The 25,856-nt window shown below is 44.2% G+C and overlaps 1 protein-coding gene across 3 annotated transcripts in view; it reads left to right on the top strand.

Moving 5' to 3' along the window:
- ZNF385B (zinc finger protein 385B) overlaps positions 1 to 15,038 on the top strand; it is a 102,261-nt gene extending 87,223 nt beyond the window's left edge. For all 3 annotated transcript variants that reach the window (XM_080928057.1, XM_080928055.1, XM_080928056.1), the window contains 4 exons: positions 9,826 to 10,071; positions 11,069 to 11,247; positions 11,721 to 11,822; positions 13,638 to 15,038. In XM_080928057.1, the coding sequence (XP_080784183.1) occupies positions 9,826 to 10,071; positions 11,069 to 11,247; positions 11,721 to 11,822; positions 13,638 to 13,853 (743 nt within the window). In that variant the 3' untranslated portion in view covers positions 13,854 to 15,038. The remainder of the gene's footprint in view (positions 1 to 9,825; positions 10,072 to 11,068; positions 11,248 to 11,720; positions 11,823 to 13,637) is intronic.
- Positions 15,039 to 25,856: the final 10,818 nt, after the last annotated feature.

The following is a 25,856-nucleotide window of genomic DNA, read 5'->3' as shown; positions in this document are numbered from 1 at the left end:
TATAAAAAGGGAAAGTTACCTTCTAAATTTGCATCCTCCTCCTCCTTCCATGTGAGCATTGGGAGCAGAGACAGAACCTGGAAAAACGGAGCTCGGGTCTTTCACATGTTAACTATAAGGGAGCAATTCTCAAAGGGCTTGTCCCTAAACTACAGCTACAAAGGCAGCTTGGGCCCTTGAGTTGACTAAAACCTAAGCTAAAGGTAAACAGACAGACAACGCTAACAGGCAAACTCATGGCAGTGGCCTTGACTAGATTTCCCGTCTCACACATGCGTCCCGAGGCTGGAGCCACAGAGAACAGGATGCAGTCGGTGGTTTCTTCCCTGCTTGAGTGGACTCTTCATAGCCATGTGTCGCATTATCCCAGGAAGAGGTCCATTTTTAACACCCTCTCTGAAGCCTCAAGACAACTGGTTCTTTACTTTTGCCCGATGGACTTCCTTTGTCCGTTCCTGTAAGACACGCTGTCCTTCCCTCAGACCCTCGCTTCTTCAAAAGTCCCCCTCCACCTTTCTTTTGGCCTCCATTTGCTTCTTTCTCTAGAAAAGTTCTGCCGGAGAGGCGCCCCTAACCCCAGAATTCCTCATCCAAGGATGGAGAAAATTTACAGTTCCCTGGATTCGATTTGATTCTCTTAAAACCTTCGGGCTTTAGGGTACCTTTGCTCTTCTGGAAGGGCTGCTTAGTAAAGACATCGGTAGGTACCAGTGAGCAAGGCTCAAGCCTTAATGACAAATGATTATATAGTGACAAAGAGGATAATGGTAGACATCGTATGTTAGTGTTGAAGTCAACACCGCCTCCTCATATTAAATATTAAAATCACTGCTTTGCAGCCTAGGAAGTTGACCTGAGACAGCCCAGTTCCGGTGATTTTTCCGTAAGGACTGGGCAACATATTTCTTTTGGTCCGTAGTAGTGAATGACATGGGTTTAGAACCCACGGCACCCACTGTGCAGTAAAAACCCATGTCCTGAGATGTGAGTTACCCATAGTTGCTCCCCATTCTACCTCTCCCCTGACCCCCATCTTACCTTCATGTTCTCCTGGAATCTTAATACCAACTAAGACACCACTCAGAGGTTAAGAGCACTCACTGCTCTTCCAGAGGTCCTGAGTTCAGTTCCCAGCAACCGCACGGTGGCTCACAACCATCTGTAATGGGATCTGGCGCCCTCTTCAGGCGGGCCCGCAGACATACATGCGAGCAGAATGCTGTATACATAATAAACAGATAGATCTTTAAAACGAAAAGGGAAAGTATTTTTCATGTCTGAGGATTAGTTTTCCAATCACTTAAGTCTTAAGATGAATGTCAGTTGCGAATACAACAAGGCACAGCCAAGTTTTCTTAGCTGTAAAACAATAATAGGTTTTGTTATCCCCCTAAACACCATCACCCCCTCTTCATAAAGGGCACCACCGTCATATTTATCAAGTCTTCATGCCAATCCCCTAAAACTACTGCACAGCCCTCTACTGATAACCTTGGCTACCTCGTGGGCAACTCCAGCGCTGTCCTGACTGACCTCTGTATCTTCACAGCTTACCTTCCTGTCGTATTGATGGATGCAGGGCTGGGCCACTCACCTGTCGGGAGACACAGCATAGAACTTTCTTCAGGGAAGGAAGGGCAGAGGAGTAAAGCAGTAAGAAAGGGGCTACGTTTGAACTGGCCTTAGTTATGCAGGAAGCGTGCCTTCTTTGGGTCTTGTTCGTCTCATCCCTTCCTTGTAATGAAACATCACTTTTGCCCTTAACGATGCATAGGATAAGTCACAGAGGAGCAGCCTTTGCTGCGGCAGCGAGCATGAACACTCAGAAACATGAGTCAGGCCGCCTCTCCCCCTCCTCAGTGATCATACTTAGCTTGTGATCAAGTTTCTCCCAGCCTCTCCCGGATTACACGTGATTGGATCCTTAATCCGATTTTTTTAAATAGCTTTATATTACCCGACAGTGGACATATTGAGAGGGGTCAGCGGGCATGTAAATTATTTAATGCGCACAGGAGAAAGTATGAAACTCAATGGAAAGAGCTAGACGTGACACCTAAACTTTAAATGCCATCTTCAGGAGAAAGGGGAAGACAGGCTGTGAGTGTCTTTAGAGGACAGCAGGTGATTCTCAGGAGAAACAGTTGGGTCCCCTATAGGAAACAATGACCTGGGATAAAATTCTCTCAGCCCTAGAGGAGTTGGCACCCTGAGTACTGCAGTCACCTTGACCCTCCCTGCTGGGCAGACACAATCTCCCAGGCAGGGTCTGCCCTCAGAAGATTGGGTGAAGAGCGCACCTGGGCACGGAGGCAAGCTTTAGGTTCTTCTCTAGCAGTTAATCTTTCCTATGTGATAAAGTTCCCGGGGAGAGGGTTAAAGGTAAATTTTTCATCTTTTGGAAGAAATTGCAGACAAATCTTAAAAAGAAGGTTCTTCGGGGAGAGCCATCTTCTGCATTTGTGGGGAAAGAATGTGACACGTAAGGTTCAGAAAGCTTGATTTTCATGCAGCTTCTAAGATCTTACAATTTCCTTTCACCTTTAAGGCCAAAAGGCTTAGCATGTCAAAGCATGTCAATGCTGTGGAATATTATTTCCTGAGCCCCAGGATCACACACACCTTATTTTCTATCTCCTCAGCTAGATTAGTTTTCATTGAGTCAAAGTCTTGGTCTCTTTTCTTCTCACTTTGCTGTTTATGTATGATAGGCTTATTGTGGTAGGTGCTCATTAAATGATTGTAACATGAATGGTTATTTCTTTATGCCAGTTTACAGGCCCATCAAGTTGGAAGTATTTGTGTGTGTGTGTGTCTTATATATGTCTTATAAAATGGAAGATATATGTATCTTCTTACCACCTTCTACTATAATTTTAAAACCTTTATGGACTTTCCAAATCAAGACTCTAAAAACAATTGAAGAAAAAAATTCAGTTATGAAATCTGATATTTTCATTGACATATCCCATTAAGTTTGAGACACTAATCACGAAGTAGAGAAACACAGAAAAATAAACTAAGTAGACTGACTTTGCATGAATGATGGGGGAAGTTATGAACATTTGTTTTCTCTAACCCATATGCTAAGTCGCTACTACAGTGCAGAGTAATAAAACAGTTTTCTCTCCTTCTGAGTTCCTGGTTGAAACGGATCGGGTAATAAAACACAGACTGCAGAGAGAAAGGCATTGCTCGTCGGTCTTGTACGTATCCGTGCAATGCTGGGAGAGATAAATACCATCTTCAGATAAGTAAAGGAAGGCTTGTAGCGGCCAGTTATAGGAAGTGGCCGAGAAAAGCAAGAGTAAATAAGGGTAATGTCGAAGCTGGTTTTCCCATTCAAAGCCTCTAGAGAGGTAAAGTCCTTCTCTTCCTGGCACAGAGAAAGGGACACCTTTACAAGAAGGCTTTCCTTTATACCCATACACTTCCCTTAAAATACAACAATTTCTACTAATTTTCTGAGCCTCTCCTCCAGCTGCTGTTTCTCAAAATAATCCCAATGCCAAAGAGACATGATCCGTCCATAGGTGCCAAGAAACAGCACTAACGCAGCGTTCTTTTCCTGTTTCTTGACCGTTTTGAGCACAACCTGTGCTTTGGATGGCCTTTGGTGACTTACTGTATACAGAAGGATGTCATCCACTTATTGTGACAAACTTCCAAGAGCCCTAATAGTGAGCATTCTCAGTTTAACATCCTGCAAAATGGTAGAGCAGGAAGAACACCAGCTCTGAACAGCTGCAGGCAACTTATGGGTTTAAGCCCTGGCTTGTTTTATTTTCTTCCTACATAGCTGAGATCATTATAAAACGGCACTTAGAAGGTGGAAAGCATGTCTCAAACTGGGGGAAGGGCTGTGATACGTGTTTAACAGTAATGTCAGTGGGTGTGGGTGTATACACACGAGTTCTCGGGCATGCACACACACACACACACAGAGAGACAGACACACACACACGTGCTTCTGTCCCTATAAGTCAAAATACTTTTAAAGGTAATAATCCAGTTTATACATTGTTTAAATAAACACTTCCCAAAGCCAAGTGTAATGGTACATCTATCTTTAATCCCTGCACTCAGGAGGCAGAGGCAGATGTATCTCTTTAAATTCAAAACCAGCTTGGTCTACTTAGTAACTTCCAGGACAGCCAGGGCTACACTGAGGAGATCTGTCTCAAAACAACTACACCTTACAAAAGAAAACATAATAAAAATATGCAACCATGCTCAGTAGCACTATCCAGTGGAGAAATAAATACAAATCAGTATTACAATAAGATAATAATTCGGCTACACCAAATTGCTAAAATCCAAAGTGGTGATGATTTTGATATCAGTATTGGGGCAGTGAGGCCCAGAAGAATCTCAGAAGACACTGAGACATCTACCCAGTGTTTCCGAGTTCTTGTCTTTATCAGGGGTGGGGGGGATACTGAGAGGGAAGGCAAAGTAAGGACACATACTCAGTAAGTAAAAATGGCACCCTTTGAGTTCGCGGCAGGGATTTGGACTGCACAGTCACAGCTGGGGCTCACAGAGGGGAGCAATTCCTTATGAGCCAAGATGGGGAAAAGGCAGGGAACTCCCAGATGAGTTGGAGACTTCCTGAAATAACTGTCATTTCCCTTTCTCTTTTATGTGAGTTTTTCAGATGTGCCATGGTGTCAGATGTATCATGAGTACAGCTGACCTATATTGATAACACAGGGTCACCATCTATACAGAAACCAGGAAGAGTTAGCAGCTCATTGGGAACCAGGGTGGTTCTAGCAAGCTCCCGCTTTTGACTGGGTCAGCTCTCAGCCAGCAACCCCCTGCAGCAAGACTGCAGCACTAGACTTTGGCACCATGTACTCACCTCTTTCCTCCAGCCTAGAAAAAAAATGTCTCCTATTTTTCCTGGGAAGAAGATAAGCTGGCACGGTTATCTTGGAAAACTGTTTTCAGAGCCTACTAAGCCTACTAAGGTAGAGAGGTGAGCATCCCATAGCACAAGGATTCCACTCTGTCCACCCTCTATCAAGAAGGTAACAGTGCTTATAAAAGAACGTAAGGGCGCTCATAATAGCATTGCTCAAAAGAGGCAAAGCTGAAAACATTCCAAATGATCATCACTACCCAAAATATAAACCATAGTGTGGCCACATGTGCAGTACATAGGTGGGACATTACTCACCAGTGTGAAAGAAAAAAACTCCTCTGTGTAACACCTCAAATGTACATTGTGTGATTTCCATGTATATGAAGTTCTCAAATAGTTACCAATATAATGTTATAGAAGCAAGAATAATGGTTACTTTAGGCATTCTTAACTGATGAGGAGTTGAAACGAGCCTTATGGGATGGAAGGAACATTCCGTATCCACCTACAGAAATGCGGAGATGTATTGAAACAAAATACATGCACTTCCTGACCTACAGGGATTGTAAAAGAAACTCAGACTAAAGATAAAAGTGTAGATAACAATGATCTCCCCCTCATTAGAGTTTGTGTAGGTAAGTGATGTACAACTTTTGGTGAAATTGTGGGCATTTCAATTTTTATAATTTCATTGAACTTATTTTCTAAATTTTAGTAGTGAAAAATGTTGCCAATATAGATACGTATGTTATTCAACCAGTGAAGTCTGGTTAGGAAAAATTATCACACTAATAAAATAAATTCAAGAGTAACCCTTGCAAATAGAATAATAAAAACTTGATGAGGTTTTCAAACATTTCAAATAGAAGTTTTTTTTTTAAATTAAGAACCGTTTATGCTCAGGACTTTCATCCACGAGATCCATTTCTCAGCACTGTATCCAGAAAAGTCTCTCTTCTGTGTTAGTACAGTGGCCCCCACAAAACACAGCATCCAAAATACAGCATTAACTCAGAACAAGGTGAACTTTCTTGTGTGAAGTCTCTGGAGTAGAGAATAAGAATGGCAGGTATTAATGTCTGACTCTCCTGATGTGGTCTGTCGGCTGGGTATAAAAGACAGTCCCCAGCAAAGGCTCTGCCTGATGTGGTCTGTCGGCTGGGTATAAAAGGCAGTCCCCCAGCAAAGGCTCTGCCTGATGTGGTCTGTCGGCTGGGTATAAAAGGCAGTACCCCAGCAAAGGCTTGGAAGTGTCTAGAACTTTGGGAAGTGGTGAGAGGTGCAGTTGCTTCAATGTCCTGCAGCATAAAACCTTACAAGAAGTGTGTGCGTAGACAGAAAACAATCATGACAGTCAGAAGACCTGCTAATTAACATTAGGCAAGGGAATACTTGAAAATGGAATTTACATTAACTTGAAGTTCCAGAAGACACGCATCTTTATTAAAGGAAACAGAGTAAACAGTATGTTAATTAAACCTTCAAATCCATTTTAAAACTCCGGTTTTAAAACTGTCACTTAGCAAAGAGAAACAGCACAGTAGACTGTGGTATCAAGTCGCTGAGAGGGGAAACAATAAAATTAGGCCTGGCTGTTCATAAGTTCACACATCCTGGGAGAGTACCACTGTTTAAATATGTAAATGCAGCAGTGATTGTCTTAATTTTTTCTAGTTTCTTATATTGACCAATCCTCTGAATATGTTGAAATCATTTATACATTTCCAACATCAAAATTGCTCTTCATGTTCCAAACTATTAAAACCAAAGCCTATTCATGGAGAACAGTAATTTAACTGAATCTTCTGTCTCAATAAAGTTAAATATACTATACGTTTCAATCTGTTGTTAAAAGGTAAGTTTTGGTCCTCTGTATAAAATTCAGTAGGTTTGAGAGTCTTTCTCTGCCTCTGGGCTCAGTTGAACCATGTGCTAATATTTCCACATCTGATGTCTACTCTCCACAGACAGGTTGAAACCCCGAAATTTATTTTTAATTCTTTAATTTTTTTTACATTCCAGCCGTTAACCTCCTCCCCCCAACTGTTTATCTGCACCCCCCAACTGCTTATTGTCCCTCTCCTCCTCTCCCATCTCCCAGAGAATGCCCCCTCCATCCCACCAGACCTCCTCCCTCCCTGGGGCCTCAAGTCTCTAGAGGGTTAGGTGCTCTTTCACTAGAGGACTAGCAGACCAGGCAATTCTCTGCTTTATTTGCATGGGAGGGGGGTGTACGCGTGGGGGAGGGTTCACACACAGCTAGTGCTTGCTTCCTGGTTGGTGGCTCTGTGTCTGAGAGATCTTGAGGGTCCAGGTTATTTGAGACTGCTGGTCTTCCATTGGGGTCTCCCTCCACCCCAGCCACCTCCAGCCCCTCTCAATAGAACCACAGGGGTCCCTGGCCTCCATCCATTGAAACCCTGTTTTAACCCTACTCATGCCCTGCTGTTTTTGCATATGGCCTCTGTTTTCTATTCCTTCTTGCCCCTTTCCCAGCTTTCTGTGCTTATCTAAACCTGACCTTCAAAACTCCAAAAAATGCCACTTACTTAATGAAAAAGGTCCTTCTCTTCTCAAGCAGAAGTAATCATTTCTGCTCTATGCTCCTATGCCTCATGCGGTTTCTACCATAAATTAGAACTTCTGAGTGGCTGTCTCATTTCCCTGGCTCCTCGGTAACTTTCTTCAAGTCTATACCTGGTTCACTTACTATTCTCTTCAGCGTCTAGCACCCTGTCAGCAATTAACATGATGTCAGCCCCGCACTGGTTAGTGAATAAATTAACAGTTTTACAAAGGAGATTTTAAGAAGGAAATGTGCTTAATTTTTTTCTTAAAGAAGTAAGCATAGAAAGGAAAAATGTATTTTATGCATCTTATTATAACATGAAGCAGGTGATTGTTGAGTACAGTGTACAGTATCCTCACTTAAGAAACGTTATGAGTGTGTGTGTGTGTAAATAAGGAAAAAGGAGAAGTAGAAATGATATAAATACTGTATTCATGTATGAAAGTCTCAAAAAAAAGTAATTCAAAACAAGAAAAGATGCCTTAAAACTAAAATGTAGTAAAGAAAACAACAGCAAGTTCATATAAAGGGAGCCTGTTGTATGCATCTGTAATATTAATGGTGATACATTGTCACTTCTTTTTGCAAAAAGATTAGTAGGCTGCATGAAGACGAGGAGTGGGAAACATTCAGTTTTCTCACATTAAAACTAAGAAAAAGAAATCACTTTCAGCTGTGCCTATCACATAAGTGTGTTATAATAGAATAGCGTTGGTATAATTTTATAAGCTACAAAGCTTGACATAAACATAAAGATTCATGGGAACAGTAAGACAAGGAACCCAACTTAGAGACAGGAGGAAGCTTGCAGTAGTGGGTCTCAGACAAATTCGGGCTTTTTCGGGTCAAATTCATGCAAAATAGCCAACAGGACACTTGGAGCTGGAGATAACTTTTGTGCAGTCACCAATCTCCATCGAAAGCTCGGAGCAGCTCCTAGAGCACTAGGAAGACCACTGCATTGCTTGGATGCATATAAGTTCTCCAAGACTCAGCCCGAGAGATGCTTTCAATGAAGGAATTCCCATCTAAACAATAAATCTCCATCCCAATTTACTCTCACCAAGTAGAAGGAGTAATCTTCCCCCTAACACTTTTATAAAAGCTGCAGACCTTTTTTTTTTTTTTTTCATCTCATCCTATGTGTGACTATATTTTCTGAAAGGGAACACAAAATATGGAAGCCAAGGATACATGCCCCGCCTCCTCAGAGGGAGGCCTGTCTAGGACACAGCAGCTTCTTATTCGGTCTTTATGTGTCAATCCTAACATGGACCCCAACACAGGGGAGGGATGGAAACTGGTGAGTCCCCAGATCCATGAAGCTTTTAGGATCATTATCCTAAGCACTGAAAGCCCTGGTTTGCCACATGGAGGATTTTGTGAATAAACACAGAGAGGACATGGACGGTCATCTAAGCCAACAGTGTGCAGTCCTGAATTGCCTAGGGCAATCAGTGAATGTCTTCTCACATAGCATTCCTTTCTTAATCAACACATCACCAGACATTTTCTAAGAGAGCTGGCTCTACTAGAAGTATACAGGGCATTGGGTAAACTTCGCTTGTGAGGCTCCGGTTTTTCTTCCCAAGGGAATCACTGAACAATGCCTCCAATTCTACCGAAGTCACTGTGACGCCCCCCAAAACCCTCTCCACGCTCTTCAGGATAATATGCCTCTGGTAATTGCATGACTAAATATGTCAAGATGTCTTTAAAGTATTTGACTAATATTCACTGTGTGACTGTGGTTGATCTGATGACTTAAAACAATTTATTTAGACTCACATTAATTCATGAGCCCAGAGAATGGAACTCAGCTTCCCTTCCCCCAACCCCCATGCTTCAGACAGGGTGCAGTCCCATTGAAAAACCAGGAAAAACTTAATCATAACCACAGTCAGCCATGTCTCTTCCCTTTCCTGTACCCACACACCCTAAGGTAAAGTTTTGACTTGGTGTCAGAGGTAAATTGTAACTTCATATCCGTGCCCTGACTATGTCATGAGCAGTCAGCTGAAGCCATCGTGGGCTAATGACCTCTCTCATGGTACCATCTTGTCACCATGCTGAAGTAGCTGATTTGTTATATAACCCCTTCCCTAAAATATGACTTACACCTCAAGGATTTTAGGGAAAGTCGCCTACGTTAAATGGGAGCCTAAGTCATGCCTCACAGATCACTATGACTTTAGGGTCACCTGCTGTGGAAACTAATGGGCTAGGATGAACTTTTTTTTTAAGTCAAGTTCTACAAGATAAAAATATGTGCTGAACTTAAAAAGAACATACGGTAGTTTATCTGTTAGTTATGGAAATTATATTCCTGTTTCTCATTCTGGTTTGTACGGCATAGGAAGCGTCAGTAACCCCTCTGTGTCTCTCTTAGAAGACAAAGGGAAGATCAAAGCCACTGGTTCCACTCAGCCCGCAGGCTCCGAAGGAGGCTCCTTTCTCCTCAAATCCAGCACAACACCTCTGACACTTGGAGCCATTGCTTCTCCCTCCAAGAGCACAAACGGGGCTCCAGGGTCTGTTGCTGAGTCAGAAGAAGAAAAAGCCAAAAAGTTGCTCTACTGCTCCCTGTGCAAGGTGGCTGTGAACTCCCTGTCACAGCTGGAAGCTCACAATACAGGTCAGCTGCCTTCCCTGCAGTCTACACAATGCAATAACAACAACCCATCTGTCTCTGTCTCTCTCTCTCTGTCTCTCTCTTTATGTCAGTCTCTCTCTCTGTCTCTGTCTGTCTGTCTCTCTGTGTGTCTCTCTGTCTCTCTCTCCCTCCCTCCCTGTCTCTCTCTCCCTTCCCCCCCCCCTTTTTGGAGTGATTTTATAAAAAGTGTGGACCTAATTACTGAGAAATGCAAAGCAAAAGTAGTAGAGGCAAATGAATTCTTTATTTCATTAGAAAAGCATCTAATACTGACCAAAATTTATTTAGACGAGGTGATGGGCATAGAGCCAAAGATTCATGTAGAGTGGTCACTGCTGCACACTTGTGAGACAAACGTGTGTGTGTGTGTGTGTGTGTGTGTGTGTGTGTGAACAACATAAAAGTTAACCAGTAACAAAATTCAGAATACATTAGAGCAGCCCAACATGATAGAATTTATTACTCAGATACTAAAGTTAATGAAAAGCAAACATGTGTGGTGCTTTGTGCCCATAATTCTAGTACTCAAGAGGCTCAGGCAAGAGAATCACAAGCTTGAGGCTAGCATGGGCTGCAAGGTGAGTTCAAGGCCATCCTTGGGTACATAGTAAGATTCCGTCTCAAAGAAAAGGAAGAGGAAGGGAGGAAGTGGAGGGAGAAGGAGAGAGGAGGGAGGGAAAGTGGTGGAAGAGGGGAGGGGAAAGAAGGGAAGAAGACAAAATAAAGGGCTTCCTGTAGCTGGTATGTTTGTTTTATTTAGGTAGGCTGGCTTTGTATCTGATGCATAAATGATAACCCTGAACTTCTGCCTTCACCTTCTAAGTTTACAACCACCACACGGAGATAATGAAGTGCTGAGAATCAATCACAGGTCTTCACACATCCGGGCAAACACTCCACCAACTGAGCTCTGCCTCCACACCACATACACACACGGAGTTCTTAAATAGCTACTAAATATCTGCCCCCTTCTTTTTAGGATCTAAACACAAGACCATGGTTGAGGCTCGCAATGGAGCTGGTCCAATTAAGTCCTATCCTAGACCTGGGTCGAGATTAAAGGTGCAGAACGGCAGTAAGGGTTCGGGACTACAGAACAAAACGTTCCATTGCGAAATCTGTGATGTTCATGTGAACTCAGAAATTCAACTCAAACAGGTAAGGCAGCCCAAGCTAGACATAGACAGTTTTGGGTCACAACGTGTCTGCCTACGGCTCCTTGTCTGCACATGGTTCTCTGTGTGCTCAAGGTTAAATTTAATAGGCAACAATCTGCAACATGCAGACGCTATGTAGATGAGAAGGTCACTGCCCAATAGCTGAGCCTGAACTTCCTACCTCTCAGCTTCTAGTCCTAGTGCTAGAGACAGACAGATAGACAGACAGATAGACAGACAGACCGGTTCCACAGTTCCAAGGGCAGTACATTGGGAGCCAAAGGTCCTTGAAGCTTGTCTCCTAAACACCCAAGGACTGGTCAAGGAAGACAGGCTTAGTGGTGACCGTGGTAACCCAAGAGGAATCTGATAAGACTTGAGAACATTGGAAGGACAGGGAATTGGGTTAGAAGGGAACCCCCTCTCTGTCGGAGATTAGAAAGAGAGTCAGCTAATGTTCCATACTCGTTACAGCATATCTCAAGCCGGAGGCATAAAGACCGCGTGGCAGGAAAACCGCTGAAGCCGAAATACAGCCCCTACAACAAGCTCCAGCGGAGCCCAAGTATCTTAGCCGTAAGTTCCCTCCGTGCCTTGTGGGACAGCCTTGCTGGGTTGGATGGTGGTCAGCCGGAGAGCTTCAAGGGAAAAGTGGTCACTAGACTCTGGGAGTGGTTAATTCTTCGTTTGCTTGTTTATCATTTAATTGGCTGGGCTAGGGATCTAATTCAGAACTTCCTTCCTCCTAAGCAAGAGTTCTACTGCTAAGCTAAAGAATTCACAGGAGAGAACGTCTTGATCCATGGTGGAGCATATGTGGATGTCAGAGGAAAACTTGATGGCGTTGGCCCTCTCCTTCAATCTTGTGGGTCCAGGGTGTCAAATTCTGGTTGTGAGGCCTGGCCATAGGCACCTGTGTGTCTACAGAGCCATGTCAGGGTAGGCAGGAGCCATCTCCAACGGATCCAGAAAGGTTAGAATGAAGTGTTTAATTCCCACTACAGAGTGCTGTTTCTCAGAACGGCAAAATGGAGCCTCTTTAAAGGCCAGTGTCTTAGTGATGGAGAGAAGATGGGTCAAAAGAACTTGATGCACTTCCTGGGGACCCAACTCTGGTTCCCAGCATTCAGAACAAGCTGCTCACAGCAGCTCCAGGAGATCTGACATTTGAACATTAAATGCATCTGCAGTCACACACACACACACACACACACACACACACATTCAATTAAAATGAAAATACACATTTTTAAAGGAGCTAATGTCCTACTCTTACTAAAACCTTTTCAGAAATGACCTTTTGTAAGTCACAAAGAAAGCTGAAGGCCTACAACAAGAACAAGTCATACCTAGGGAATTCTGGGAGTTGCAGACTTGGAATGTGGGTCTACTTCTGTGACAAAAATCCATACATTTAGTAACTCCCCATTTTCTGGTATGTGTTTATATCCATACGAAAGCAGCTGCATTGCTCTTTCTGTTCATGTTGGTAATCAGCCCGTCCTACGTTCTCCACATGTCATCCCGTTTTCAGTCTCTTGCACAGATACCTAGGGACCTCAGCAACAGGTATGTAAACACACGGATGGGTGGATTCCCAGTGTCCCTGGGGCTGGTTCTAGCTTCTTTCCGAGGCGGAACTGGGCTCTGCCAGCTGGCAGGGATCGTAGATAACCTTTCTGCGGTGTGGTGGATGCTACAAGCAGGTTCTACCTGTATTAAGCAGTTCACACAGCCCCTGCTGACTGCAAAAGACAGAAATTTAGGATTGATCTCTTCCTGGGAAGCGTCCACACCGGGATTCCTTTAAGGAGAGAAGGTTTCTAGCTCACAGTCACTGTCAAGCACAGAGTCTGATTTAGCTATATGGTTTCTTTTTGGAGAATGCTCGTGCGGACAGTGCAAGAAGTGTGAATTGGTTTTATGTTCTCATCTCCTGGGTCCCTAATGTTCTGTACCTCAGTTACCTAACCTCAATACAGTGTGTCCAAGAGGAGCGAAACAAAGAGTCACACTTCTTAAAATCCAAAACTGAACTTGTCAAATGTTAAGGCGCATCCTTAGACAAGTTCGAGGCCAGTGTAGGCAGGTCTTGTGTGTGTGTGTGTGTGTGTGTGTGGTTTTTTTTTTTTTTTTGTTGTTGTTTTTTGTTTTTTTTTTTTTTTTTTTTAGTTGCACTGTTTGCCTAAGCCAGACCCTTCTAGGTGTCTTTCCAGAGACCACAAGAGTTGCATTATCAAAATTCAAGACACACCCAGAGCCCCTGAACCCAGCGACAGACATTTCATGACTTCTCCAAGAATATTGGTTCTCTAGGGAGAAAAGTCTCTGTGGCGCCGTGACTTGTAAACAGCATTCTCACCCCTTTTTCGGTTCTCATCCCATCTTTAGGCCAAGCTTGCATTCCAGAAAGATCTGATGAAGCCCCTGGCTCCCACTTTCCTGTCTTCACCCCTGGCGGCTGCAGCCGTGTCCTCTGCGCTGTCCCTGCCACCTAGGCCATCCGCCTCTCTCTTCCAGGCTGCTGCCATCCCTCCTGCGCTGCTGCGGCCCGGCCACGGGCCCATCCGGGCCACGCCCGCCTCCATCCTCTTTGCCCCTTACTAAACACTCGGAGCCCACTGGCTAGGCCAGTGGGAAGGCGTCAAAGAAAAGCCCAAAGGATTCAGTAGTGTAAGCCCAGTGTGCGACTGTGAGTACCCCACCCACCCACTTACAGAGTGCAGGCCACCACCCAGCCCCACCCACCTCCAGAGACCTGGGGAGGCCAAGCTCCAGGGCGCTTCTTCCCCGTGCCCTCTCCAACCTACCCCGGCCAATCAGTGTATCTGAGATGCTTCAGTTTCCTGAAAGTGTACTGATGAGAAAAAGAAAGCCGCCCTGTGTTTTCCCATGGCGCGATGATCTGGCTTAGAAACAAGATGGAATCTCTTCCTGACAGACTTGAACCGTAGGCTCTTCCTCGGATGTCTGTAAATAACTCCAGAATCCAAGCGGGCATATTCTAGTGTGGAACACATGTCCATCGCAAGTGCTTAATCGTGGGTACCGCCTCCCCGCGGCTCATGGGGTTTTTGTTGGTTTGTTGGTTTTTTTTCTTTTCTGGTGTACTAGCGTCCGCAGGGACTGTGTACTGTTCTAGACCCGAGTACTGTTGTACCCCGTGTAGTACTAGATCGTAACTCTTGTTGAATTAAAACGTTTTCTTTTCATTGCTGTGTAATTGTTAGGAAGCAAAGTAGCTTTGAATTCTTTTCTCTTTAAGAGAACAAAAGATAATGTATTTTCTTTATTTCGTGTTTTATTTGGAGATATTTAAACGAAATAGAAAGCCATATAATGTAGCTATAATTCCTACCTGTTTGCTATTTTTGTTTTAACTTATTTTTGTAGCATCCTCACCGGTTTGAGTTGCTAAGCAAATGTATACAAAAAACAAAAAGAGCTTCCTAAATTGCACATTTTTGCAACTTCTGTGCATCTGCAAGAGGACAGTGAGTCTGTCCCTACATAATGACCTTCGCTTTACAGTTGCTCCTTCACTGGTAACAATGCTACATGACTCTGTGGCTCCCTGATGCAATAATGTACAGAAGATATAATTTATAAACCGAACAATCTGTCTTTCTGTTCAATGGCTGTGTCGCAGGTCATGTGACCATGCTTCCCCTCCCCCCCCAAAAAAACTGATGTTAAGAAGACTGGAATGTTTGTTATATCAGGGGCAAGAAGTATCATAAAACACCAACATAGAGTGAACTCTCTTAGAGGGCCTATATCTGCAATCTGTAAATGGTAAAATGTCTGTGTATTTTTTTAAATGTACCTTTTCAATAAAAGTACAAAAAAAAAAAAGATCAGCTGGTGTTTCCTGCAGTCTTTTCTCGGGAGAGACGCTGATAATTTCTCATTATCTGTTGAGAGCTTGTCAAATAGGGAGGAGGCCTGCCTCTTACATATTTCACACTTTTACAAGCGTCCTTAATTGTCATGTTTATTTATTGCTGTGTGAGGGCAGGCTTATCCACCACTTTCTCCCCGGCTGTGCCATCTGAGAAGCTGGGTCGAAATTATAACGTTGTCCAAAATGGTGGCAGCCTGCTAATACCCGTGACCCTGGTTTGTTAGGACTTTGTGCAGGTCCTCTAACTCTCCAGTTCATTTGTTATCCCTGTCAGTGACATTTATGGTCACTTACGTGCCCTGCCCCTCCCTGGCCCCTCCCTCCAATCAGGACACTCCAATTTATCACTTTTTAAACATAACATTTAATGCATTGCTGTTTATTCTGATAAGCTGTTTGCTTCTTTGCCAACCAAAACTGTAGCCTAAAATAACAACCATTTTATTACATCAGGATTTCACAGGCTGATAATTCCAGAGGGCATTTGACTGAGTTGTGTTTTTGTTCTCTTGGGGATCATCAGAGTTTCCTTAGTCATAATCTCTCAGGAGCTTGGGCTAGGGTGAGGTTGGGGCTGGGCTGGGCTGGGCTGGGCTGGGCTGGGCGGGGCGGGGCGGGGCGGGGCGGGGCTGGGCTGGACTGAGCTGGGTGGGGCTGGGTGGGCCAGGGCTGGACTGGGAAGGGGCTGGGCTGGGCTAGACGGGGCTGGGCTGGGCGGGGCTGGGCGGGGCTGGGCTGGACTGGGCTGGGCTGGGCTGGGCTAGGCTGAGCTGAGGCCAGGCTGGAGTGGTAGAGGGGCTGGGCTGAGGCTGGGTTTGGCCTGGAGCTAGGGGTATCACGATAGCTTCACTGAACTGTCCATCACTGTGGAAAGGACTGGCCTGGACTCGACAAAAACAGTCCACCAGAAAAATGTATGTGTGTCCGCCCGAGTCTTTACAGTTGAATCAGATACTTAAATACTTAAACGGTGCATTTTAAGACACCTGGCTAGAATTAAAGGCTTCTTTGTGAATCCTGGCTAGTTACTTACGCCCCTCTCTACTATCAAAAACCAAAACTCCCACCAAACCCATCCAGATTTGAACGAGGACCATTAGACTTCAGTTCTTAAATATAAAGAAGAGCAAAGAATATGCCACCATCTTTAATCTGTCACACTGGTGAACAATTTTGAGGGGGGAAAAGGCAACAAAACAAAACTGTATATAGATCGTCTTCGTCCTCACTCCCTGAACCCAAACCCAGCTGCTCTTTAAAATGGATCCTTGGATTGGAGACAGAAGTAAATAGTCTTTTCTTAAAAACCAAAGCCAGTAGCTGGCAGTGGCCCAGTGATGGATGCCCACAGTTAATGAGCAACGGCTCCTTCTGCCAAAGACCGTGCGGACGTTAACATCTTACACCTATAAGCAGGCTACTTCTAAAGTGCCATGAAAGTCTGTGTGGCATTCAGAATTTGAATTTCGTTCTATTGTAACCCATTTGAACTCTAACCAACACTACTTAACTTGTGTAATTTGACCTAGAGACTTGATCGATAATATGCCATATGTGAAGGAATTCTGTTTCCATTTGACACTCTGAAGTAGGAAAAAATACACATATATATACATATACATATAATATGCATAAACATATATACATATACTATATATACATACACACACACACACACACACACACACACACACACACATACATACACATACTTTTTCTGGACTTCGGTGGCAGTTTTCCTTGATGTACCTTGCCTGGCCCTATGTCTTGTTGAAGCTGATTGCAACCCTCAGAAATTTCCAAATGTCAGTATTTAAGTAGACCCAGAAACTTATTGATTAGATTTAGAGTTGAGAGTTTTAAATCACCCCAAGGAGGAGTCACAAAAGAATAGCAATTCATTAGAATTCATGCCTCTGAAAGAAGCCGTGAGTAGCTTCAAGCTATGATTTATGAAACACTATTAAGTGGGCCGTATCTCATCATCCACTCTGGAACTGAAGTGTCAGAGCCGGGCAGCCCCGAGGGAGTGCGTGTATTTGAACTGATGCCTCCTCGTGTGTCGTTCCTGAGGGAAAAGATGATTGCCGAGCTTTGCCAACTACGAAATTTTAAAACCAAACAAAATATATGCGGCAGAGGACTGGAGAGGCTGAGGCAGGAGGATCACAAATGCCAGATGGTTTAAAGTCGCACTCAGCTTCACCTGGGAAGCCAGAGCTACAGCAATCCTGCCTCAAAAGACAGAACAAAAACACCCCGCTTCCTCGGACACACTCCAGGTACCCCTGTCAGCCGAAGGGCAGCCAGAGAAGGTATACAATGCTTAGTTCAATTCCCATCTAAAATAAGTTACAAGTAAGTCTAGTGTAGCATTTGCTTTCAGTATATAATTTCACACAAACAAACAGTGTATCCATGTCCTATAAACAAGTTCCCATCATTATTGGGGACAGAGGTCTACTAAAAGATTGCCTACTGTTTATCTGAAATTCCAGTTTCTGCAGGCATCTCATACTTTCTAAATCTCACAGCCTTCTCCTCAGCAGACCCCTTCTCGCCTCCAGTGCTATAGTGCTTCAGGAAAGAAGGCCTTCCTGGGGACTAAAAGATCAATAATGAAGTTTCGTAAAGGCACACTGTGAAATGTGTTTGCAAACCGGCAGAAGGGGCCATCCTTAAGTGAATGAGCAAGGCTTCGGAACAGCGTGGAAATCACTGTAGGTACACCGGCCCCGCTTGTCAACTACACTGAGAGGCAGTTTGACAGATTTTAATTGGAAGAAGAAAACACCAAATACTAATTTTTGTACGTATCAGACACACCACCTTCACTCTCCTCTAAGAGAATTCTCTTTTCCCGGGGACAAACTAGATACAGCAATGCAGAAGTCCTCCTGCAGAAAGTGCTTTAGCTGGGGCGTTGAGTTGAAGAACAAAGGATGCACAAACCCCAGCCTCGCTGCACTGGGGTTCACAGAGGAGTCCAGAGAACCACTGAAGAGACCGTGTTTGGAACATTGCGAGCAGTAGGTACCACTGAATCTGAACCATGAGGAGGGGAGGGGAGGGTGGCCAAGGTTTCTGAGAACCACAGCTGAGGTGAGCATCTAGACACGTGCGCTACTCGGGCGTGGTTGTTTAGGAAGCACCCCAAGGCCAGCCTCTCACCGCTCTGTAGCTGCTTCGGGATTCTTGTGTTCTTTGGAAAGCAATGGTCCGGGTAGCTCAGGTGGGTAAATTGTGTGCTGCAAGGGCTGGTTCCACAGGGGACGCTACTCTTCGCAGAAAGCTAAGTAATTGGCTCCGCGGGGACCTGCATCGGAACCGTGACCGTGCAGGTTCTCCGCTATGGACTGCAGCTGGGGAATTGCCCTGACTTCTCTGGCTGAAAATTTCTTGGGCCAGAATGACAATATAATGTTGTTCTTCGCTCATCTCGGCGTTCGGCATGAATCAAACTCCAGGTTGTCAGAAAGAATTCCTTCTGTGGGTACAGTGAGGATGTCTTTATGTCTGTCTGTAGTTAGAGAAGTCCCTTACCCATACACGACTGGACAAGGCAGCCACTCAGCACCCTGTTCTTCATTTTATTGTAGTGAGAAGACAAAATGGGGTGAAGGAGAATTAAATATCAACAGTATATAGTCGTTATAAGACCAGAAGTCAAGTCCTGGTCACACCATGCACATATTAGGTCTGTGGTTTGAGAGCACAAAAAGATCTCATCATGTTTTTCTAAAGCCTGTTTTTTGCTTTGTTTTGTTGGGGTTTTGTTTTTGTTTTTGCAAAGACTTGTTTATTTATTTTATGTATATGAGTACACTGTAGCCATTTATCTTCAGACACACCAGAAGAGGGCATCAGATCCCAGGACAGATGACAGTGAGTCACCATGTGGTTGCTGGAATTTGAACTCAGGACCTCTGGAAAAGCAGTCAGTGCTCTTAACCACTGAGCCATCTCTCCAGCCCCCAGACCTGTTTTTTTTTTAATCTCATATAAACACAGAAGATGGTTATAATAGGCAAAGAAAATTAAGAGGGGAAAATATTTTCATAAATTAATAACATACTTTATAAATTTTCATTACGAGAGAAATCAGTTTTTCTCATTCTCAATTTCTGAATTGTTTGTAGGGTTTTTCTCATGTTTTATGTCTTTAATGGTGACACAGACTCAGAGAAAAAATAGAGCAGTAATGGAGAACAGCAAATTCATTAGTTGTAAATTTTATGTTCCTGTTCTCAAAGGTATAATTCAAATGGAGTTAACACTAAGGTAATAAACCAGTATATCACAGGCAGGTTCTCAGAAAAGAAAAGGATTTTGGATTCATTACGTAAAAATTCTACATATTGTTTTTCTTTTGCTTCTTGAAAAAGGTTCTGACCATTAGGCTTAAGCTGGTCTCAAGCTCAAAGCCACCCTGCTCTGTTCTAACGGTTATGCTGAAGAGACCAACCCTTAGGTTTCCGATCTGAGGAGCTCCACATGGACATAACCAAATGCTTTCCAGTAGCCCAGAAGAATTTAGAATGCCCTGAGAATCTATTTGGTTCTGTCCCCTTTGCAAACAGAATCCTGCCGTAAACCCTACTTTGAAAGTAAAAGAGAGAAAGTCAGCCATAGTTTTAATGTTCATGAAGACCTAGCAAGTCATGAATGGAGAATGCAGGCTTTCCCCAAGAACACAAGTTGGGGGAGTGCCTTGGGCATTTACAGGCTTAGGTTCATCCTTCTGCCGTGTTTTTAGAAACATGGACCACAGGATAGGGCTTTTAAGGCAAGGTCTTTTAAATGTATTCATAATTATTACAGATGAAAGAAAGCAAGACTTTCTCTAAAGGTAGAATCAAATGTTTGTGGTAATTCATAACTGAACACATTATAAGTACCCTTATGCGAAGAAAAGAAAAGACTGAAAAATCAAAACCCAAACTAAATTTCAGTCCAAGAACTATATTCAATTGGCATAACACCTTAATCTGGCTTAGATTCAATATATCCTCTATTAAAAATTATATTCCTTATCTCCTCTACCAAAAATTTATCATGGGTCTTAAATAAAACAGCTACAGTAAGTGCTTGGGCAGTGTTCATCTGTTCTGTTACTGGTATTTGTCAGACACGGCACATATCCAAGAAACGGATGAGGCACATGAAATCCAACTTCGACAGATTTGTCCCAAGTGGCTGCAGGCCCTTCTGGCTTTCCTATGACTGCTGTATGCTATCAGAACACTGCATCCTGAGGCCAGACCCTGGGAACCATTTGTAGCCACACAGAGATGGTGCGCTACTTGCCACAGGTCCTGGTAAAAGCTGATGTCTGAGCTATGGGAATGGGAAGGTGTCTGAAAAGACACTTAGTCCCAAAGGCACTGAGTGTCAGGTGTTCGCAGGATGGGAAATGGTCAGGAATGGCCGTTTCAGATCCTAGCAAAGGCAGGAGAGTGCAGGAAATTCTATGAAGACAGACTCATGTCAAGGTCATTTTAAGTTAGAGCAGAGATTCTCAACCTGTGGGTCTTGGCCTCCATGGCAGGTTCTGATATCTCAAATACTTGTATTAGCATTCATGATAGCAAAGTTAATTACGAAGTAGCAGCAAAAACTAAATTGTGGTTGGGGGTCACCACAACATGAGGAACTGTACTGAAGGGTCGCAGCATTAGGAAGGTGGAGACCCACTGGTCTAGAGTAAGAGCAAATGGAGTATAACAAGCCCAAATGGTAGGGCTGGGACTGTGAGGTGAGTAGGTACTTACCTGGAAAACAAGGTGGCTCCATGGCAGAAAGAGATGTTATTGTGAAGAAAAAGAATGCCTTAGGGTATAGACTAGTTAGGGTATTGGTTCAGTCAAGGCTAAAAATGAGAGGCTAGACAGGTAGAGCTGTGTACAGCAGTCAGGACTAACTGCTGTAGCTTGCAGGGATAAGGTTGAGTTTGTTTAGGAAGAAATTTTTTGGTAAAGAAGGCTGGCCAACATTTTTTTTTCCTGACTAGAGGTATTTCTAAGGTGTAAGAACAGACCTAGGATCTTAGCTACAAGACCACCATTGAAAAGCCAAGAAGCAATAGCAATTACCCTATACTGTGAGCATCTCAAGGGCAAACCATCTTGGGGACGGGTATAAGGAAGAGCCTTAAGGCCCAGAGTTCACCTCTTCTGTGTCTTGAATCATTTTCCTAGTCTAAGAACACACCACAACCTCTTTGATTCATCCTGCAAATGAAAATATGACACGTACTCAGAACACTAACACTGAACAAACAAACCACCACCTGGTCCTGAAGAAGTAACTAAAACCCTCAAAGAAAGCAAAAACAGTCACTGGTGTAGTGGGGTTTTTGTTTTGTTTTTAATGCCTGTTTTCCAGTTTCTTTTAACATGAAATGCGATTCATTTTGATATGAATTGATTTGCAGAGAGATGAGTTTAATCTCAGCTACGAGCCTGCTTGGAATTTTCAAAAACTACAAAGCCACATCTCATGGTCAACTCAGCTGAATCAGACCCTCGAAGGTGAACAGGACAAGGACACAAGAAAAAAATATTCCCTCCGTGGGGAAGCAGACCACCAGTCATTAAAGGATCCAATACCATCTGATCACTTAGAGATGAAGACGTCCCCCAAAGCTGACAACAACAAGAGTTTGACCTCAAGGCTTTCAGGCTAATCGGTGGAGAAAGTAAACCAGCCTCCTAGGGGTGGGCATGGGTTATATAATCCTGATAAGTGATATCTTGCATTTCTTCTTCATGTTCGTTCCATCCAGTGTCCCCATGAGTGGTACTCTAGACCACCTGAGCTGACAGCTGGCCCTGTCAACATCCATGAGGACTCAGGGAGAGGAACACTGTTGTTAATTACTGAACCTCTGATGGAAGACAATAAATTCTAGAAGCTAATTGTCTAAAATTATCCAAATATGATGTTCCCCAAGGGACACAGAGTAATAAGATCAATATCTGATGCTAGAACTTTTTTTTTTAATTATCGGAGACCTCAACATCTATGGTCATAGGTTGGCCCCCAAAATCACTCTAGGGAGTTGACAAATGTTAACTTCAGGCTGGTGGCTTTGGATCACACAATGGCGAGTGAGCACATTAGCGGACTTTCCAGAGTCACTAACAAGAGTCTAGGTTAACAGGTGTCATAACCTGTTGTGGTCCTACTACACACTTTCTAACTGACAACCTCTGGGATGTTCTAGCAAGCATCCCGTTCACTGCCTAGGGAAATGCAAAACCCCTTTAACCAGTGATTCTCAAACATGGCTCAGTGCAAAGGACCCCTTAGAGTCCTTCAGAAAAGAGTCGGCACAAAATTACTTTTTGTTTTAGGGGACTCCTACCACTTCCATGCCTGTGACTGGTTTAACTCATCAGGATGGGCACACGTGAGCATGTAGCGCTCTTTGTGTATAGCATGCGATGGGACCTTGAGTTCAATTTCCAGCGCTCCAAAATTAAAACAACTAAAATGGCAGAACTTGGGCTTAGCTTAGAGTGCAGATCTCCCCCTGGTGCTTTTTCAAGTAAAGCCAGAGCTGTCAGGACTGGGAAAGTGGGGCTTTGGGAGCAATTTCACTCTTTCTTCTCACCTCAGTTGAACATAATTTCGGGGTCCTAGGGTCCCAGACAAATTAGCAGCCACCAAAGCAATTCTGGGCTGGGGGCTTCTCTATCCTCCAGGTTTTCTGTCTCTTAGATTCAAAGGATAAAATTCATGGGCAAAGGGAAAACGAGTTTAGGGGGAGTTTTATTTTAGGATTGCAAGTGGGAGCTTAAGAAAAGATGGGGTACCACCAAACCTAGATGCTTTTTATGACTCGTGGCAGAAACTGGGGTGTGGGGAGAGGGTGTGAGCAGACTCATCAAGTGGGGCCATGCATGAGCTGTCCTGGTGCCTCTTGGTTTGATCACATCCTCATGAGTGCCTGCCAGGCAGAGAAGGGCTCATTTAGGGAAGACACAAAACACTTAGCCTCTGGAAAAGACAGCTGCCCACAGAATAAAGGACAGTTTTAGCTTCTAATCAAGGATGAGAGTTAAAGCGTTTGGGTCCTTACCCTAAAGTTGTCTGACTAGTTCTTATCATGAGAAAGCTACCGGGGGCGTTGCAGGCTGGGCCCCTTCAAACCACTTTTCTGCTTTGCCAAAAGTGCTAGTTTCTGACAGATTCTCCCAGTCACCCTATGCTCCAGGCATGTGACAAAGAGACCAGCATTGGGTGCTATTCCATTCTGGGGTCTGAAGGAGACCCTGAGTTAGATCATTTTAGGCAGAAGGTCTTTAATAACACCAGTCATGCCGCAGGGGTATGAAGGAGGGAGAGGTGGGTGGAAGGAGAGAAATGCAGAGTAATAGGCTGAGTCAGGAAAGAGTGAACACAAAATTTCTCTTCTAATATAAGCTTTCTTATAGGAAAGAGCCTTCCTGGGTCCCTTTCTAGGTAGATCTGCTGTGGGGGCTCCACAGGGCCTGCAGCTGGGGGCTCAAGGGCTGACTAGCCAGAGGCTGAGCCACTGAGACAGACATCTGCCCATGTCCCCATGTCCCCACGTACCCACGTATCCCTGTCAATCTGCTATGTCTACCGTCTGCAGAATTAGGTAACATGGTACCCATTAAGCAAATGCAGGTAATAGTGGAGTTATTAGGGACTTGACAATTTAGACCAAGTCAAATCCTTGGGGCAAGACCAACTTGGCATTTAGAAAGACCTGAAGCCATTTTCACCCAGCAGGGGAGGGACACTACTTACTCTGCAAGGTTTCTGTTGCTGGGAAGCCTGCCTTCCCACACAGTTCCCTCCCAAGGACAGCTCAGTCAATAAAGGGACCAGTCTGGAGCAGTTGCAAATGCGTTTGGCTCTAATATAAAAAACAGCGTGAAAGTTTGATCCGGCCTGTGCCGGATGCGGTGCGGGGTTTCCTAACCTTCTCCTGAGAGCAGATGGAAACCCTGGCAACAAAAGGAGCCAGAGGAGTTTCTTCTGCCCCTACAAGTAAACGGGGAGCAGTTTCCTGCTGTTCCCAAGGATGTTTGAAATGAAATGGGGTGTTCTAGGACATACAGACAGATAGGCGCCTTAATTAACCAAACCGCTCTGGAGCGAGATTTAGAAAAAGACAAAGCCTGGGAACGATCAATATGTTATGTAAGTCCAGGGTGCCTGCAGCAGACAAAACACGGCCCCCCAACTGTCCTGGAAGCACACCTCCTCACTGTTCCTCACATGGAGGGTGACCTCCCGAGTCAAGGACATCCCCAGACTTCAAACCAGTAACTTACCTGTCCCCTAAAGTCTATTGTCAGAGCGCTGTGGGAATTCTGTCTCTCAATCCCAAAGTCTCAGTGCCTCAATTTCTTTCCTGACGCAGTGGCTTCCACAACTAAGCAAACTGCTGCAGACTTGAATGTGAGGATCGTGAAGATGAAAATGCATATCTTGTTTGGTTATTTTACCTGCTCCCAGGCGATGCGGATAGGCAATAAAATTAATTAAATCTGCATTCTCCACTACCACTCCTACCATTTCCCCCAGACGTCGTCACTCCTTCTAAGGAGAATTTGTTTTCCCCAAGGTTGTTTTAAAATGATAACCTGACCTCTACTACGAACGGGGCAGGCTAGGGGTAAGATGTGCAAACCTGCCTTTTCTCAATTTAATTAAACTCCTGCAGCAAGGGTGTCTCTTGAAGCCATGCTCTTTCTACTGGGTTCAGATGAATTGGAGGATATTTGTTGAACCTGGGGAGGAACAGGTGATTTGCAAGGCAGAGCAAATGGACTTCTCTCGTTCATGGCTGCTCCAAAACCCAGAGGTGAACAGGTCCCCTCCCCCACCCAGCAAGTGACAAGAGCAAAGGCTGAGAGGTGCTCGCCCTCAGGAGAGAGGAAAGATAGGGATGGAGCCCTTAAGAACCCATTAAAGTTTTGGGTTCTTGCTACGGATAAAATATACATATTATAATATATGCTTTATTATATATATATGTGTGTGTGTGTGTGTGTGTGTGTGTGTGTGTGTGTGTGTATGCAAAGCCATGTACCACTGCATTTCCTATACCTGCCGGGGATGACATCAGAGATGCCCATCTCTATGGTTCAAAGAATACTTTCCAGAGAGGTCCCAATGCTTGGGAACTCACTGGGAATAGCATAGCATTCCTCTACCCTGTCCATCCATCCCAGCACAGTGATCTGGATACAGACTGGTCCCGTGTATAGAAGAGGCCACTGATCCCAATTCTGCTAACAACCTGGATGTCCCATGACACTTCCCAGTGTCTGGATTTCATTTCAATAATTGGGTAAACTTTAGTTTCACATGTACCAGGACAGGCACTTGCAGAGAGCCACCAGCATGTCACTGGGTAACACAGGTTCCAAGGAGGTGGAACACAGAAGGAATACCTCGGGAAAACCCATCTAAAGTCTGGGAGCTGGAAGACTGGACCAGTAAAGATGTCACTGGACCTCTAACTGTGACTAGAAACGCTGCAGTAATCTTGTGTGGTGGGTTTTTTTTTTCTTCTTCTTCTTCTTCTTTGTTTTCCTTCTCTCTGGGCATAACATGATGCCATTTTGGACTTTCCCTCCAGTATCCATGGCAACCAGAGCAGAACAACACAGTGGTAGCCAGGTCTGTGGTAATGGTATGAAGCTATTAACACTCCTGAGGAGACT

Source organism: Micromys minutus (genome assembly GCF_963924665.1).
Source record: "Micromys minutus genome assembly, chromosome: 13".
In the NCBI taxonomy this organism is placed as follows: domain Eukaryota; kingdom Metazoa; phylum Chordata; class Mammalia; order Rodentia; family Muridae; genus Micromys; species Micromys minutus.
Note: the sequence above shows the minus strand (reverse complement) of the source record. Positions and strands in the feature narration are given on the sequence as shown.